Source organism: Vipera berus, assembly GCF_964194415.1.
Source record: "Vipera berus genome assembly, chromosome: 3".
NCBI classification, from domain to species: Eukaryota; Metazoa; Chordata; class Lepidosauria; order Squamata; family Viperidae; genus Vipera; species Vipera berus.
The window spans coordinates 111214237-111232475 of record NC_138204.1 but is presented as its reverse complement, the minus strand read 5'-3'; the positions used below and the strand labels follow the sequence as shown (position 1 = coordinate 111232475).

At 40.4% G+C, this 18239-nt stretch overlaps 1 protein-coding gene across 1 annotated transcript in view; it reads right to left on the bottom strand.

Annotated features, from left to right (window-relative positions):
* Window positions 1–6270: 6270 nt before the first annotated feature.
* The window catches only part of LOC308666508 (ADAMTS-like protein 2), a gene marked incomplete at both ends in the record, with an annotated part of 66755 nt that continues 54786 nt past the window's right edge, over window positions 6271–18239 (bottom strand). Inside the window, 5 exons of the mRNA XM_081325374.1 lie at window positions 6271–6389; window positions 6924–7068; window positions 8152–8328; window positions 12656–12826; window positions 13395–13550. Coding sequence (XP_081181500.1) covers window positions 6271–6389; window positions 6924–7068; window positions 8152–8328; window positions 12656–12826; window positions 13395–13550 — 768 coding nt within the window. The remainder of the gene's footprint in view (window positions 6390–6923; window positions 7069–8151; window positions 8329–12655; window positions 12827–13394; window positions 13551–18239) is intronic.

The window sequence follows — 18239 nt, the reverse complement described above, 5'->3', positions numbered from 1 at the left end:
ACCAACACACCAGAGTTGCATCTCTGTTTACACAGTTCCTCTTTACCTATAGAGTTTGACAAGACTTTTCTGGGTTGCAGTGGGGGGAGACCTAATGTACTTTTGCACACAGAGGTAACATGCATCTCTAATCTGGAGAGATGTGACAAATGTGTGCCTCTGGTCCTTTGAGATAGGACAGTCAACAATACAGTTGTATATTGCCAGCACCACCCTTCTCATGTTCATGAATAACTCTTATGCTGAGCACACAGATAACTACACTTCCAGCTTCTTGGTCCTGTATATGTCTGGAAACTCTTAGTATTCAGGGAATAAAATATTTGGGGTCAATGAACAGGATGAAGTTAACTCAAGTGTCTGCAGATAACTATTTCTCATATGAAGTTTTCCTCCCTCCCTCCCTCTCCCTCCCCCCTCCCCCCTCTTTCTCTCTCTAATCCTGCCTTCTTTCAGATGCTCAAGGCAGCATACATAATGCCCCCTTTTCCCATTTTCCTGAGAGGAATTGACTGGCCCAGTGAGCTTCAGCAGCCAAGGGTGGTAACGTTAAAAAGAGTCCTGAAGCTATCACAGCCTTCCAATCCATGATAAAGCAGTGTGTGTGCTTCAGATCATTTAATCATGATAATAAAGTGCCTTATAAGCTATATGGAGCCACCAAATAAACTCAAAAGGCTTTCCATTTTAAAAAAAATATGAAAAATCCAACAAAAGACAGTTTCATCAGTTGCTGTGAAAACTGCCTGTATGATCAGCAGTGAAAGAAATACAGGTTAGAAAGACTGATTTTTAGACCATTCTTTTTTTAAAAAAAGAAAAAACCCAAACTAAGGAGATTACACTGGCATTTGAAAACTGGAGGCATAAATAGTCACAATAGAAGAGAATGTACCGTAAGTAACTCAAAGTTGAACTGTGAAGTCCTTGGTGCTCTTTGAGCTTGGTTGCTTTCTTGCAGATATTTCAAACAACCACGCTCAGAGAACAAGAGAACAAACACTCCATAGGGGGAGAAAGTATTATTTGCTTATTTTCTTATATTTTGTCTATACATCAGGAAGGGGCAGATTTCCAGTGACAAATCTGAAAGAAAAGAGAAAAGCTTCACTGGGCATAGAAAAAAAAAACAACCTTAGAAGTCATTAAGGAGCAGTAAAACAGCCCTCAGAAGATTCCAGGTTATTATCAGAGAAAGACCTGGAATTTAGGGCTGCAAGGATACACACAACTAGAGTTTTAAAAAGTTTTACACACAAAATGGTTGCCATAGCCCTGAAGCACATCCCTTAACTCCAGATTCATATGGACTGCATGCTTCTACTTTCCTTTGCTTGGCAGCCCATGATTTACACTTTGTGTAAATTTCATTGTTCTCCAAGCTGGAAAAAATCCTGTTGTTTCTGTTAACTCAGGGAAGGTTTCTGCCTTGCTTTGAATTTCTTAGAACTGTTTGGTTGATGTTCCTAAATGACAGATTGGAAGGTGTGATGTTGCCACACCTTTCAATTGGTCCCTTACCAACTAGGCACACCTTCTTTGTACTTTTGCTGAGATGTGCTGTTTATTTCTCCAGGGTTGAGATGACACTGGGAAACCTTAACTTAAGAGGTAGCATTTCAATCCAATGCAATGAGAACTCCTGTCTTTTTTTCTTTTCTTTTCTTTGTTGTGCCTTTGAGTCAGTTTTTGGCTCCATCCTGCAATTTTCTTGGCAAGGTTTTTCAAAAGAGGTTTGCCCTTCCCTGCTTTCTAGGGCTCAGAGAGAGGTACTGGCTCAAGGTTACACAGCTGGCTTTAAATCTGAAATGGGATTAGAACTCAGTGTCCCAGTTTGTAGCCTGATGCCTTAAGCACTACACCACACTTGTACTGCTTTCTAGAAAGTGGCTATTTGCCCAGACAAACTTCTTAATTTTGCTAATGACACCTGACTATATGATAGAATTATGGTTTTAGATGTTGTTGCTTAAAAGCCATCTAGGAATGCACACAGTTTCCTATATGGATGTTTTCTCTCTCTGGTGGCGAACCTATGGCACGCATGCCACAGGTGGCACACAGAGCCCTCTCTGTGGGCATGCGTGCCATTGCCCCAGTCCTAGGCCTTCAGCTGGGTTTTATGCTTTAGGCCTCCACTGCTGCGTGCAAAAAAAAAGGTTCAATCAATCAATCAATTTCAACTTCTCGCGGGGAAAAAAAAGATCTTGCAAAGTAGGAATTGATTGATTGAACTTTTTAGTCCCACTCACTCTGCTGTTACCACCACAGCCACGCCCACCCAATGGGCCACGCCCACCCAATGGGCCATACCCATCCAATGGGCCACACCCACCCAGCACCGGATGATACATAAGTGGGTTTTGGGTTGCAGTGTAGGCACTCGGTCTCTAAAAGGTTCGCCATCACTGTAAATTTTGTCCAAATTACACCGTTCTACATAGTAGTTGTTTAATCTTATTTTGTGCCTAAAAACCATGGCCAAAACCATTAAACCCATTATACCTGTGGCTTTCTATGAGCAGATTTTCAAAATGATTTAGACATCTTTCTAAACAAGGCTAAATACCACCACCAGGAGCAAGTATCCATAATTGTAAATTTGCACTAGGGGCTATTCCTAGTTGAATTTTTCATGCATTCTCATGTAAGGTGAAAGGTTGGCTACAGCTAAATCTTCTTAGGACTGATTTAATCCATAACACCATGTTCTGATTATCAAAAACTCAGATACAAAGGAATCTAGTTTATTTTGACTACAGTAGTACCTTTTTTGCAGATTAGCCATATATACAAAAAAAACCTAATCCTAGTTTTATTTGGGGAGGAATTAAGATAGCAAGGAAATAGACTTGTGCTTAATCATCTGTCTATGGTGCTATTTATTTATTTAATGAGGATGAGGTTTTTTGCACAAGTGGGAAAACTTACTGCTCACCTTCAGTTTGAAGTATGCAACCTCCTGTTCTGCATCAGCCTAGGTTCACTTGAAAGTGATGAAAAGGGATTGACAGCCCTTCCAAAGAGGACCCTGAATGGAAAGCAAGCTGGAAAAAATCTGGATTATCTCCTTTTAGACTGCTGCATGAGGAGCATCTATTGAACAACTTGCACACTGACATCCAACTGGTTCCAGATGTAACGCAAAATCCCTAAATTCCCCTAGTCCCCAGCTCCAAATGGTCTGGGAACAAGGCAGCTATAGCATTGCCTTTTCCCATACAATCCAGCTTGCCACATCAGAATGGATGGTTCTGCTCTAAATGCTTTTATTTTTTTTTAAAAAAAGGTGAATGGCAAGAAGGGCCTGGCTTTCTCAGTAGTGTTTTTGTGGTGGTAGAAGAAAAGGAAGTGGCAAATTAGTAAATGGGGCAAAAATAAAACACTATTATTTATTTTTACTTTTTGCCATTGTTTTAATTACTTTTACCTTAGATGTTTAATGTTATGATATACTAAAAGGTAAAGGCAAAGGTTCCCCCGCACATGCGTGCTAGTTGTTTCCGACTCTAGGGGCCGGTGCTCATCCCCGTTTCAAAGCCGAAGAGCCAGCGCTTGTCCGAGGACGTCTCCGTGGTCATGTGGCCGGCATGACTAGATGCCAAAGGCGCACGGAACGCTGTTACCTTCCCACCCTAGTGGTCCCTATTTTTCTACTTGCATTTTTACGTGCTTTCAAACTGCTAGGTTGGCAGAAGCTGGAACGAATAACAGGCGCTCAATCTGTTACGCAGCACTTGGGATTCGACCCGCTAAACTGCTGACCTTCTGATCGACAAGCTCAGCATCCTAACCCACTGAGCCACCGCGTCCCTATTATGATATACTAGTTGCGTTAAATTCTTACAGTGCTTTAACCAAGTGATCTTCTCTTAACCTATCCAATTGAGAAGAAAGATTTAACATAGTCCTTTTCCATTTATCAACTGAGGAAAGTTGATCTTTGTTTTAATCTGGAAAAGAACTGAATAGACCTTTCTGGGCGTCTCTTCCTACAAACCTGGTATTTCCTCCATCTATCCATCCATTTTTTTAAGGCCACTCAGTCATTGACTCTGGCAATGGCATCATGGCAAAGTCAGGAAAATTGCTGCAGCTACTGGGATACCATGAGGAACCCAAGCCTTCAAGGTAGATCAGATCAAGAAACAGGGCAGGAATTAAATGAAAGCTCTTTATTGGGATCAAGGTAGAGAGTCAGAAAGTATGTCCAAGTATCTCTTTATCCCATCTTATACTATAAAAAATTCAAGTGGAGGGAGGTCTATTTTGAGTTTCTTTCTTGCACTTCCCTTTTTCAAGACTCTGCATTTTTTTCTGCAGGCCCCTCCTTAATGGCATTCCTTCCTTCCTAATCCCTAAGGTCAGTTTTACACCAAAATTCAGACAGGAAAGCCCAAAGCAGGTTTTCCCTGTTACTGTTAGTCCAGTTCCCAAAGATCTAATGCTAATGTCACAGGCAAATCAGAACAGAGAAGCACCATGAAAACGCCACTATAATACAATAACTACTTTTGCAGTATTTTTTTCACTGTCAAAAAACCAGGCCATGCATTACAAAAAGACAGCACAGGTTTCTATGAAATGTGCCTGCTGCAGTTTTAGAAGGAACCGTAAATAAAATTAAAAACAAAACAAAATAAAACAAATACCTTCCTCCATAGTGGAGAAAAGTGTGAACAGGTGATGGGAATGGTACTCAGTCTGTTCTTGATAGGTCAGCTGAAGGTCCCTACTCTCTCCTCTCAGAGTCCTTTAGCTTTCAACCAGATCTGGTTTCACACTAAAGAACCGTCACATGTAAAATATGAAAGGCCATTTTAAGTTTGACTGCTTTTGGCACAAAAGAACCTAAGGAAGCCTGTACATCTAATTGCATAAGACCTAAAGTGGCAAAAATGGCTTTGCATGAAGGATCCACCCCTCCTCATGAAGGCAAAGGCTGTTTGCCACCCTTTGCCAACTACCACCCAGCAAGATAACTGAAGTTATGTCTGTCACTGTACATGTTTTTAGAAGGCCCAGATTATCATCCTAAACCAAGGGTCTTCAAACTCAGCCCTTTTATGACTCATGGACTTCAACTCCCAGAATTCCTCAGCCTTCTGGGAGTTAAGTTCATGAGTTATAAAAGGGCCGAGTTTGAAGACCCTGTCCTAAACTAACATCTTTTTCTGACTTTCAGAGGGCCATTGAAAATTTCCCCTCCTCTCAAATTCTGATGTCAGCCTCTTTGCCACTTGGATCCTTATATAAGGAAGAAAATGGATTGTGTAGGGCCAATCTACCCAACTGGCCAATCTAGAAAAGCTACTGCCCTGGTCAATCCTTGGATGGAAGACGATCGAGGAGTACTAAGGCTGTAGGATAGACTGAGAAATAGGAAAACTTCTCAGGAAAAGACAGCGGTAGCCCACTTGGCAAGTAAAGTGCAAAGCTGTGTCCTGCAAAGTGAGCAGGAAACAAAAGAACACTTTACCTTTTATTGTCTTTATACCTGACATGGGCTCCCCTACAGCCATTGGGTTACACAGTCAGAAACTAGCTTGGACCAGATTAAGTTGCCTTGCCCACTGCTGGATTTCATGTTATGTCTTAATGTAAGTGAATATTCTAAAATAAAGTGTGGATGTAAAGCTCAACCAAAAGAAGCACTGCATAAAGGGAAATACAGTGTTTCTCAACCTCAGCAGCTTTTAATATGTGTAGACTTCAACTCCAGTGCTGGCTGTGGGATTCTACACATCTTAAAAGTTGCCAAGGATGAGAAACACTCTCTAAAACATGACATACCTGTCAAGAGTGGAATTCACCTAGATATATACAGTAAAAGGATGAAATGGCATCATTATCAGGGGGCTGCTAAAGCAACACAAACGATTTGCACATCCCAAGCTATATGTAGCTTCTGAACAGTCTCAGATGATGCCACTGAAATTCAAACTCAATCAGGGATGCATCCAGTTCCAGGAACTCAAGGAAATGAGAAGCAGAGATTTTAATATTTTTAATATTACTTAGCATGACAAAATGCCTGTGGATAGCATCATGGAGCCTGATTATTAGGTCACCTGCGCAATATATAGGAGCAGGCCTCCTAACAAAAAGGCCTGTAATCAGAGTCATTTTTACAGCAACATGCTAGTAAGTCGACCGATGTTCTGGACTGTCCATAAGGATCATGCACTTTCTGATCGAGAAGGCAGGTTTCCATCAAGTTTCCCTCTTGAGAATGCTTCTTATTCTGAAGTGGAAGAAGCAGGAGCCAGATCAGGGTGTTTTGCCCTTACAAGACCTGCAGCAAGCCTTTCTATAATACCAGTGTGAACAGAGCTTTACTTTCAGGACCAACACACAATTAGCTGTTGCTTTGTCATCACAGTCTTCGTCTGTGGAGGGGAAACATAGCACAAAGGTTAGATAGAGGGTGGGTCACCTGAATCCTCTTGCAATTGGGCTACCTCACCAGAATATTAACTGGTATTTCAAAAATACTGCTGGCTTCAGGTGATACGGTGCATGCAACTTTCCTTATGTCTGCAGTTCCACACAGACTCTTTCATCTTCTCTCTTTCTCCACTTCTTCCTCTTATCTTCCTCCTGTGAGCTAGCCTCTTCTTTAAGCCTCTCGGAATAGTGGTCTTTGCTATCTCTTTCTATGTGCCTGCCAGTCCTTCTGGATTCAGAAATTGGCAGCTCCAGTTTCTATTATTCACAAACTGGGTTCAACCCATTGCACTAAGTTTCAAATTAATCAGAGAGCCACATCATGCCTTAGCATCACAAGTGATCCTAGCACTAATTGCTTGGATTTACGGCCCTATCCGCTTCTTCACAGCTCATTCCCTGAGGGCCCTGTTGGTTCAAGAGCTGCAATACTTTTTACTTCCTTAAGCTAGAGCTCCGGACAGGTTGCTTTTTACCTGGAGCATCGGTGGGACACGACTGTAACTGGCAAGCTTGTCTGGCTTCAGGTTTGGATGCTGACTCACAGCCTTGGCCTAAAGTTTCTCCTTGGTAGCACTTCACTTCACGGAAACGCAGGCCAGTGCCACAGGTCTTGCTGCACTGCAAGGGTTTTTTTTTGGGGGGGGGGAGAGAGAAAAGTGTTCTCCTTTCAGACAAAGTATGGATGTAAAGCTCAGCCAAAAGAAGAAGGGCATAAAAAGAAATCCCACCATCCTCAAGAATGGTGTCACTTTGGGCAAGCATGGATACCCAAGTTAAATTAGAAAATGGTAGCAGTGCTTCATTTACCAGTGTGATTTCATACTTTAGATTTTAATGTTAATAATAATAATAATGTATGAAATGTGTATGCCACCCAGCTCTCAATGGCTTTGGGTGGCTCACAACAATCAAGCAAAGGCATTACATTAAAATCAATAAAGAAAAAAAAAAGAAAAAAGATTGCAAGTGCAATGAAATGAAACAAAGCCAAATTAATTAAATTAATTTACTACTCCAATACTGGGACCACATTTAAACATCTATAGATACACCAAGATCAGGAATGGTTGCACAGCTACTTTGTCTGATTGCTGCATCTTCAAGCAGCAGCAGTGGCAAGTTATAGATTTGTGCAATTATGTTTATCTTTCCTGATCCAGCAAGGGTTACCTTTGTCCTGGACACCTCTTTAGACGATTGCTTCCGGCTCTGTATAGATACCCTTCAGCTCATTTAATCAGAGCACAGTACAATTTGCCAGGCGCAAATGAAAGGGCTGTACTGTATCTCACAACCAAATGAGAGGGCGTGCTTGCTTTTACAGTTGCAATCAAGCCCCAGGTGCTTTTACAAAAGCATAAAGTCACATTTTTTAAAATCTTAGCATTCTATAAATGCTTATTGTATTTTGTGATGGGTTTTTTTAATGCTCTATGATGATTTTTTTAAATGCTGTGCACTGCCGTAATGGTTTTCAGAAAGGTGGTATCTACAAACTCAAAATAAACAGGACTTGGGAAAGCAATGCTGAGAATCTCAATGGATGAAACAGAGAACAACCACCACCCCGCCCCGCCCCTGCCTTTATTTTCTCCTATGAAGAGTTGTTCAGGAGGATCTTCCCTGCCACTTCCCTCCAACCCTGTTCCAAACGTCATCAGCTCCCTCCCCTCTCCAGGTTGCCATAGCTTCTCCATCTACCTGAGACCAAGAGGTTGAAAACCACGTGGAACAGGGTCTCTGGAAACACGGGGCTTGGGTTTCTGGCTTTGGAACAGCCTCGCAGCGCTTCTCAGGATACTCCCTGTACAGGCCATTTTCTAATCCCACACACAGCACTGTCCGCATCTTGACACCTCGGCCACATGTGGCATTGCACTGCAACGGAGAAAGCAAAACACCGTTTTCCATCTGCATTAAAAAGCAACAGCCTCTGCAAACCCACATTGGGCTCATTCTTTTCATTTGCAAGGCTGCCAGGAATTAATAGAAAATGCAGTGAGTTTGGGCTTAACAATGCAAGAGTTTTGCTGTATAAACGGCCACAATAACCCTAATACAGGTAGTCCTCGAGCCCAAATTGAATTTATGTTGCTAAGTGAGAAATCTGTTAAGTGAGTTTTGCCTCATTTTATGACTTTTCTTGCCATATTTGTTAAGTCAATCGATGCAGTTGTTAAATTAGTAACAGAATCAGGCTTCCCCCTTGGCTTTGCTTGTCAGAAAGTTGCAAAAGACATGATCCCCGGGATGCTGCAATCGTCATAATCATGAGTCAGTTGTCAAGCATCCGAATGTAAATCACACGACCATGAGGATGCTGCAATGGTCGTGAGTGTGAAAAATGGTCATAAGTCACTTTTTCCAGCGCTGTTGTAACTTTGAACGTCACTAAATGAATTGTTGTAAGTCGAGGACTACCTGTATAGTCCAAATTCCAATGCTGTTAGATCAGAGTAAGATTTATTATATATTTGGGCATGGCTAACCACTGACCAGGATGGCATGCTGAGTTTTCCTGATCCAGTTATTTTCTTAAACAGAGCCTGGTTCCCTTATTTTATCAAATAGTGAGATAAGTAAACAAGATGTTTGGGAAAGGCAATCTGCTCAACGGAAAGGGGTTTAAAGCTTATTTGGAAGACTTGAAGTAGCCTGAGATGGTTCTCTGCAATGAAGAAGAAGCAATGGAGGAGAGCACTGCAGGGCCAAGGATGGACATCTGATATGGACATAATTGGACAGTTAATAAAACAACTTAAAAAAAGAGAACTGAAGCCAGAATTGGACAAACATGCTGTACGAGTATTTAAAGACTTGGCAGAGCAAATGAATAAATACTTTAAGAAAATGCAAATAGCAGATATTGCTCTGAAAGCCAGCAATGTTTATGATATGGCTACAAATAATACTCTTGAGAGACACATGGCTCAAAAGTGTATTTCTGAAATACATAAATAAAATAAAGATTGAGTTGGCAGGTTTAAGGGATTGTGGCAGGAGAAATAATTTAAGGATTAAAGGACTGGCAGAGTAAAGCGGAACAAACAAATCTGACTACTTCTCCCATCTCTAAAATTAATTACCAGAGCTCTAGTATGAACTTAATGGATAAAGACATTGAACGTGCTTATCAGCTTTACAGACATTTTATAGATTTGTGAACCCAAATATAAAAAAATAAAATTATGAGAAAAATAGGTGGACTGGAGAATATGCTTTTTCCAAGATATCAGTGGTTACAAAGAAAGAAAAGAATTAGAATCAATTACAGAAAAAACTATGCAGAATGAGGTTCAATACAAATGGGACTCTCCTCTCAAATGAATTGTTTTTATATTACAAGGACAGAAAGTTATTTCAGTTTCAACTGAGATGCAGAGCTGATTGACAAAGCTTTCTAAGAAGAGAGGAAGAAAACTATGATTCGTCCTTGGAACTGTGGAAAACAGGCTCAATTACAAGTGGAAGGTTAGATGGGAACACTGCATTGAGATATGGAGAAACAGAAATTATATAGACTGTTTTCCTTTTTTTGAAATTTTCAGGTTTAGAGTAAAGGGAAAAAGGAGGGAGTTAAATAAATAAGAGAAAACTATATGAAAAACTAAAATAGGTAAAACTATAGTTAAGGAATTATTGTAATTAAAATTGGGAGGTTATAGGCTGGTGAGGGGAAGAGGGAATCTCAGTAAGTCACCCCCCCCTCCCCGTAGACTGTATAGAACAGGAGTCCCCAACCCCTGGGCTGTGGCCCACTGCTGGGCCTTGAGCAGTTCAAAACCGGGCCACAGAAGTGGCGGTGAGCGTGCGCATCCCCACTTATGTGAGTAGTGGGTGAGTGTTTGTGCGTGTACTCCCTTTGTACAAGGGGCAGGAGTGCATGCCCCCCCCACTTGTGGAAATAGTGCTTTGTGTGCGCTCTCACCTGATGCTCATGCGGAACTATCCCCTCTCCCTCCCCTCAGTCCCCAAAGCCAGAAAAGTTGGGGAACTCTGGTATAGAGGATTCTTTAACTGGAAAACTGTAGATAATAAATAAACTGTTGTGAATTAGTAAAGCTTCTCTAAGTTAAAGTTAATGAGATTTCAGATGCAGGAACCACAATTTTATCAAACTTGGTTGAATTTTATAATTTACCTGTCAACGCTGCTAACATCGGATGTTCTTGCTTTGATAACATATGGAGATGCAGCCTTTTTCTTTCCTATGCTTTATTCTTAGAATTACATGATACTGGGAGAGGAGGAGGAATGTGATGGGAACTAGTTAGACATAACAATATTATAAAGGTGTATGAACTCGTGGGCTTTTGAAATAAGAGATGATAAGAGATGGCAGGCTAGAGAACAGGAAGGAAAACCTGCAATTCAGACTAATTGGAGAATGTGATTTATAACTGCTAATTAGAGGAGGGAATTGTGTTTGATACTATGTGCTAAGGGGAGGAGAATTCAGATTTTGGCTTCGACCATGTATATGCCGAATTTATGCTACTTGAATAAAGATTCTTTTTTTAAAAAAATTCCATTTATATCCCGCCCTTCTCCGAAGACTCAGGGCGGCTTACAAGCTTAGCAGTAGCCTTCATTTTATGTATATGCCTGCTTATTAGGGCTTTCACCCCCCCCCCCAAGCGGCATTATTACAAAGTCAGCTTAATTGCCCCCAACAATCTGGGTCCTCATTTTACCTACCTCGGAAGGATGGAAGGCTGAGTCAACCTTGAGCCTGGTGGGATGCGAACCTGCACTAATTGCAGGCAGCTGGTGTTACTTAAGGAGGCATTAGCCCACTGCTCCACCAAGGCTTTAAGGTAAACAATGCCTTGAAGTTCTTTGAAGAGTTTCATTTGTCGGAACCATGACATTACCTGAATAGCAATGCATTATAACCTGGTGTACTGCTTATTTATGACAAATTTTCACATGTATGGTAGCTGATGTTTCATTTACACTGTAGTAGGGTTTTTGTTTTCCCTATATTTTGTGTATATATGTATCTTGAAATTATGTTTGATGCAAATTATGTTTAACGATATTGCAAAAGGGAAAAATAAACTATTCCTCTTTAAAAGAATATCTACCTCTTCATACCATTCAAGAAGCTAAAGATTACATTTTTTCTTGTTTATTTATTTTTCATGTTTAGATGTTTGTTTTACTCTGGAAAGGAAAAATTAAGTTAGGTAAAAGACATGCAGAATAAAGAGTATTTCCCATGCAAAAGAGGTTTGTTTCTCCTAAGCTACTAGTTGATGGGTAGGCTAATGAGAAAAAGAAGAAAGGGAGGCAGAACTGACTTAAGCTGGTGAATGGTGAAAGTGAGAAGAATCGTGATCTTTCTACAAATTCTTTGCATATGTTACCGGCTGTTCCTTTTATATGTCTGGGTTGATGGCTTAGAAATAGATAGGTGGCTTAACACAGAATGTCAGTCTAGGAACAGCTCAAAGGGGCCAGATAAGCATATGAGTTTATAGAGCCTTCTTATATCTCCCAATTGTTGTTTAGGAGTTGCTGCACTATCTCCCAGGCCATCCATGGTCAGGGAGCTGACACAAGCCAAAATCTGCCCCCATCAACTCCCAACTGAGAGAACACCAAAAGCAGAACCTGCTGTTTGAATCCCTATTTTCAAGCTGCATGATGGAAGTACAGATGAAAACAAAACTCTGAAGAGCTTCTAAATTAGCCAGCAGACACTCTCTGCGGAAGAACAGGGTAGAACAACGGCTTATGACCCTCTTTTACCAGTCTACTGTAGAGAGCGTCCTCTCGTATGGTATTGTGGTTTGGTATGCTGGTCTGACAGCCGCGGATAGGAAGATATTACAGAGGGTGGTGAGCACAGCACAAGACATTGTGGGCTGTCCCCTGACACCACTGGATGACATCGCCAGGGCTCGCTGCCTTGGAAGAGTGAGGAAAATTCTCAGGGATGACTTGCGAGGCCGGTGCGTTGTGCAATTAGCTCACAGGGTGTAATAAGATGGAGGGTTTGTGTCACTGTAAGTTGGGGGTGGGGGCACGAAGGGAGGCTCAGCCAATCTCAATGTATACATGGTTGTACTTGGACAATAAAGGTTCATTCTTTCATTCATTCATTAACAGGAGCCAATTTTTTAGTTTGATTTTGGGCTGGCATGAATAACTTCCATCGTCTTCTCTAAGAACAGAGGTGTGTGATCAGATGCAAACTCACATGGTCCCATTCTTGCTCGACCCAATGGGCAGGGCAGTTCTTGTCTCCACAGGGGTAGATTGCCAGGGGCTTAGTGTTGGGATTGCACTGGGACTCTGAGATCAACTTCCCTTCCACATTGCGGCAGGTGACCAAGCGATTCATCCGTCCCTCACCACACAAACCTGAGCACTTGAAGAAATAATGAGAATTTTCAAGGTAACTGGATTTAGTAAGTAGCCTTTGATCTAGATGGAGCAATATATGACATACTTCTAAAACCTTTGGCACATTTTAGTACTGAAATTCTAGGCAAATATACAGTATTAGACATGCAAAATTGGTCTTCACAGAGGTCTTCACTTATTTTTGAAAGGACGCCTCTAGCCTCATGATTTCTACAATAATTTCAGAAAACATACAAGCACTTTCTATTCTAGACTACAATTAGTATCAGCCAGATCATGAAACTGATTCCACAGGAAGACAAGAACTAATTGAGAGAAGCTACAATAATGGACTCTTGCAAGTTTGATTATGTTTCTCTAGTGAGACAAGAAGGAGTCTTCTACATTCTTTCCTTAATACTATCTTCCTTCCCAGACTTGGGAATTCTCTGAGTATTTTCTTAAAGGCCATCTTTATGCCTTTCTAAAATTAATTAGAAAATTTCCCATTCCCAAACCTTCCATGAAGACTCTAACACACACACACACACACACACACACACACACACACACACACACCAGCCTTGACTCACCGGTCCCCAGTCAGAAACAGCCCAGTGCCTGTCGCAGGGAGGACCTAAACACTCCTTCTCATTTACAGGCTTTGTAGATTGATTGCAGAGTTTGGTTTTGACCGAACAACGCACTTCTCTTCGCATTGTCCCTTGACTGCCACAGCGAGCAGAACACTGTAAGAAAGTGGGAACCAGAAGAGACAAACAATCGTGACATGTGCCAGCAGTGATGAAGATAAAGTTATAAAATCATATTATCACCAAATTTACCATTTACATTTTCTTTTGCCCTGCTATACTCGCTTATTACGACTATTACTCAAGTAATGAATGCTAACAATTCATGGGTCAGTTTATACGTACATGCCTTCCTGACAAAGGCAGAATGAAGAAGGTGCTTCAGGCAGCAGATTTTCAGCACCCATAATTCAATTATTGTGCAATTTACTGTCAAAATGGAATTTGGGATATCCCTGTTCCCTGGAATAGTGCAGTCTTCTTGAACCGTGCTAGTTCAATTTTATATAACTTTTCGTCTAAATTTTCTCTTGAACGTTAGCCCCCCCCTCCTTTCTCTTATTAGCAAGGTCTTCAGTTTCAGACAAAAAACTTGGTATCTCAGGTGAAATAAAATGTATCTGATAGATGCAGAAAGGTACATCTACTAAAAGGCCTGGTATGAGATCTCAAACCAAGTTTTTGAAATTAATCTTCATTGTCTTACTACTATAGCATTAACTCTCTTGATCCTCAAGCCTTCAGCCAAACTAGGAAAAATAACACCATCCAATTTGAATTCAAACCAAAGATTGTGTTATGGCCCCGCCAGAGGCTGACTCCGATGAGGACAAGCCGGATCTGGGACATTCAGAAAGGGGCAACATGGGGTGTCTGCAGATAACTCTGTGGCAGAAAGGGTATGCAGTCCCAGGAACATCGGGAAGTAGGATGAGTGATTGATCAGATGAGCAGTCGTCCATGCAAGCAGAAGAGGGAGAGACCGGTTAGGCACAGAGGCAGTGGGGTAACTCTGATGAAGAACAGCTGCTGCCCCCACCCGATCCGCAGACAAGGAGAACAGAAGGCTGAGAGGCACAGTGGAGGTGGTAAGGCTACTTGTTAGGAAGCAGCCTCACCCTCCTAATAAGAAGCACCAGTTAAGACTGACTTAAGCGAGCAGAGGGAGTGGGCTGGTTGCCAGAAACAACCCTTTGTTTTTTGGTGCAATGTCTTCAGATTCTTTTTTTTTTTTACAAATTTTATTGATTTTCTAACATTACATTCACAGATTTGAAAAGCAGTGTGGCGGCTGGGTTGTAGTAATTCAATTACATACAAATACCATTAGTACAGATTTCAAGTTGCTACCATAAACATTTCCTCTCTTTTTCCCTTCATATCTACTGTCTACTTATGGATTTAAAACAAGTTTTATTCTATCAATCACACAGAAAATAACTTTCTTACATATATCGTTAGTTTTTAGTTTATATATATTCTAGTTGTTTTAGTATACAATTTTTTCGACAATCAATGACCTAATAAATTTTTCCAGTTTTAATTTCCACTAACATTTAAATTTAACGTTTGATATTTATCATTCCCAAGATTTTTAATATATTCCCAATTCCTCTATCACTATTCCTCACAAGATCTAATATTCAAGTACACATCTTATCTATTTAAATTCTCACCCTCTATATCAACAAATTAATAATACAGTGATATCCTTCCCTTCTGCTAGTTTTTGATTTTTTAAAGTAGTAATCAAAATTTCTTTTTATTTCAGTATTTAATGCCTCCCCTCTCTTCCTCTTTGTATCTGCTATCTCATGCTTAAACTAATAATTTTTGTTTTTGACATTCCATATAGACCTGTTTATTACTTTCATCAATAACCTTTTAGCTTATCTACATCCTTTTCACCTTTACATGACCTTTATGCACAAATCGATATTCAAATTTAGTTATTAGTATTTATACTGCTAAGTTTTAATTACAAAAAACTTTTCTTTATCTCAATTCATAACAATGTCTTATGTTCAACATGCACATCTTATCTATTTAAGTATATTCTGTTTTAGATTTCGATAAGATGGTCGAAACTCCATTCTTCTTCAGTCTTATTCTAGCTTTTTTCCTTTGCTAAGTCGTCTTCCGTGTCCTTGTTTTTGGGTCATCAAACCAATCTTCTTGTAATGTCATATATATTATTTGATGTTGGCAAAACCATCCGGTCACCATTTTTTTGAGAGGACTGGTAGATCTGGTGGGTCGTCTCTTTACTCTTCCGTATTGATATAGTTGTTCTGAATTGTTTTTCTTCTCATCCAACTGTTCTTTTTCTGGATCCTCCAATTCATTCTGATTTATATAGGAAACCTTTTCCTTTTTCCAAGTTGTTGGTGTCTTTTCTGGATTTTCAAATGTCAATATTTGTTGAGCAGTTAATTCTTCTGTCGTGGTATTTGAATGTTTCATTTTTTCTATTGTATTTTGTATAGATGATTCTTTAGTTGTGGTCAAAGTTTGGGCTTTCATATCTGGGCTGTTTTTTTGTTCCTTCCCATAGCCTCTTAATTTTTTGTTGGCTGTGATGAGAGTTTGAATTATTGTTTTCAACATATAGAGAATTTGTTGATCTTCATCCATAAGGAGATTTTGTTCCTGATCTTCTTTCATATTAATATTTTAGACTAAAGGCTTTACAATAAGAAATCCAAAAGAAAGGAAAAGGTTTTTTTTCTAGGTATGGAGCATAGAGCCTTTCACATCTGTTGTTTCAAAATTTTCAAGGTTATATGTCTTATCTATTTCCCTGGGCTGTCAGCCAAGCCCCTGAAAAATAACAGATTAAGATACCAAATTTGACCACACGGTGTCATCTCTACTTTTTAAAGTTTCCCTTTGAGTCCCAGAGTTATTTTAATCTTTTCAATTTTTCTTCTTATTTATAAGGAAAAACCCATATTTTCAACAGAAATAGATAATGAAAAATAAAAAGTAAAAAATCTTTCAGTCCACAAGCTGTAGGAAATAAAATTCCAGTTGGGATCCAGTTACTTTTTCAACATTTTAAACTCCCCTGGGTGGCTGGTCGCTGGTCTTTCTGGAGGGAGGGCTAAAATTCCCCTTCCCTCACCACAGAGAGGAAAATGCTTAGCAGCTTAAGCAGGTTGTAAAAGAGGTAGATCTCACCCAGTCTCTTCCGCGCTGCTTTAAGGTTGCCTGGTGGAAAATATGACTTCGGCTGTTTGCAGCCTAGGCACGAGCCATATTTCTCTGGCCGGTCCTTTTGTCTGCTGGTTTGGAAGGATCGCCAGGTCTAACAGGAGAGTTGCAGCTCTCCTGCGATCCAGCGAATGCCCCTCCTTCCTGGTCGCCTCTTTCAGCCCTTTTCAGGACCCCCAGCGATGCGAAACTGGACGGGGGAGAGAGAGCAAGTCTCCCAGCTGTCCATGGCGGCTGCATGGCAAACCAGAAGTCCAATGTCTTCAGATTCTAGCCTTGTTCCTTGGCCAAAGTTCATGAATTTTATTCAAGACTATTTCATTGCCTTGACCTTGTTCCTGGGACTTGTGTTCGAACTTGGATTTGGAGAGAATTTCCTTTGGACCCATTGAAGCCAAAATAGTGGTGTCCTCTTTGGTTTGCTCCCTCAGCCACTTTTCTCTGTTTTGCACTCAAGCCTCACTACTTTGCAGCCAGCTGGCTTCCTCATTGTTGCCTGTGCTTCAGGTGTCAGACTTCCTCTGTTAGCCATGCTCTGTGGTGAACTCCTGGTGCCCTTGTTGGAAGGCATTTGGTCACTGAAGTCACTACTCTTGAACTCCCACAAATTGTGGGAAATTGACTTGGGGCTTGGGGGAATGCTACATGGGAATTAGTTGTGAAATAAACATACTAAATCCCTTCCAAATGCTCTTTGTGTGAACTGGGACAGGACAGATTGTGCCTGACTTTCAACTTGCCAAGAACAAGAGCTGGGTGAGAGTAGCTAGTAGTTTTTCTAGCTCTAGTTTTCTAAATAATTTATACCAGTACCTTGCACTGTGATATTTGAAATTCATATAGGATCAAACAGGTTTCTTTACAAGCAAGGTTCAATAACGTATCTTCATAGTCATTTGTTGCTCTATTTTTTCCAAAAATGAAACTGCTTTCTGAAGCTATTGCATTCCTTAAAGGAAGAGTAGGGAAGGATTGGGTGCTTGTAGTTTTTCTTTCTTTTAATCAACAGTCCTGCCAAGTCAATATTTTATACCAAACATTAGCTAAGATATTTACGTATTTGGAAGATTTAAATGAATAATAATACCTTGGTCCTCACACTTGCAGTTCATACTGCTTTGCCACAACTTGTGTGGACCCAGGATTAGGACCATCTCTGCAAAACATTGAGACCATCATGTGGCCAATATTATACAACTTTTTAACTTAAAGGCTAACAACTGGTACCCTTCTGTAAAATAGATTTTAGCCTACTAAGGAAGAGGCTATTCTATTTCCATTAAGGAAGAGGAAAAATATAACAATGGTGAAATATGAGAGTAGGACTCTTGCACTTTTACTGTCAGATGAAAATTTCATGATAAAATATATCTGTTAACATTTATTCTTCTGCACAGCTAAGAAAGGATGCTGGTGCCCTGTCCTTTTGTGCATCTTTTTACCCTATCTGCACTTGTTTCTAAACTCAGGTGTCTTTTAGAAGAGATGCACACTTAACTGTTTCCTTAAACCCACATTGAAAATCAGGGATAAGCATCTTCAAGTTCTCAATGTTTTGGACATCAATCATCATCAACCTTTGCCAGGATGACTAATGGCAAGGGTAGAGTTCAAAACATCTGGAAAGAACTA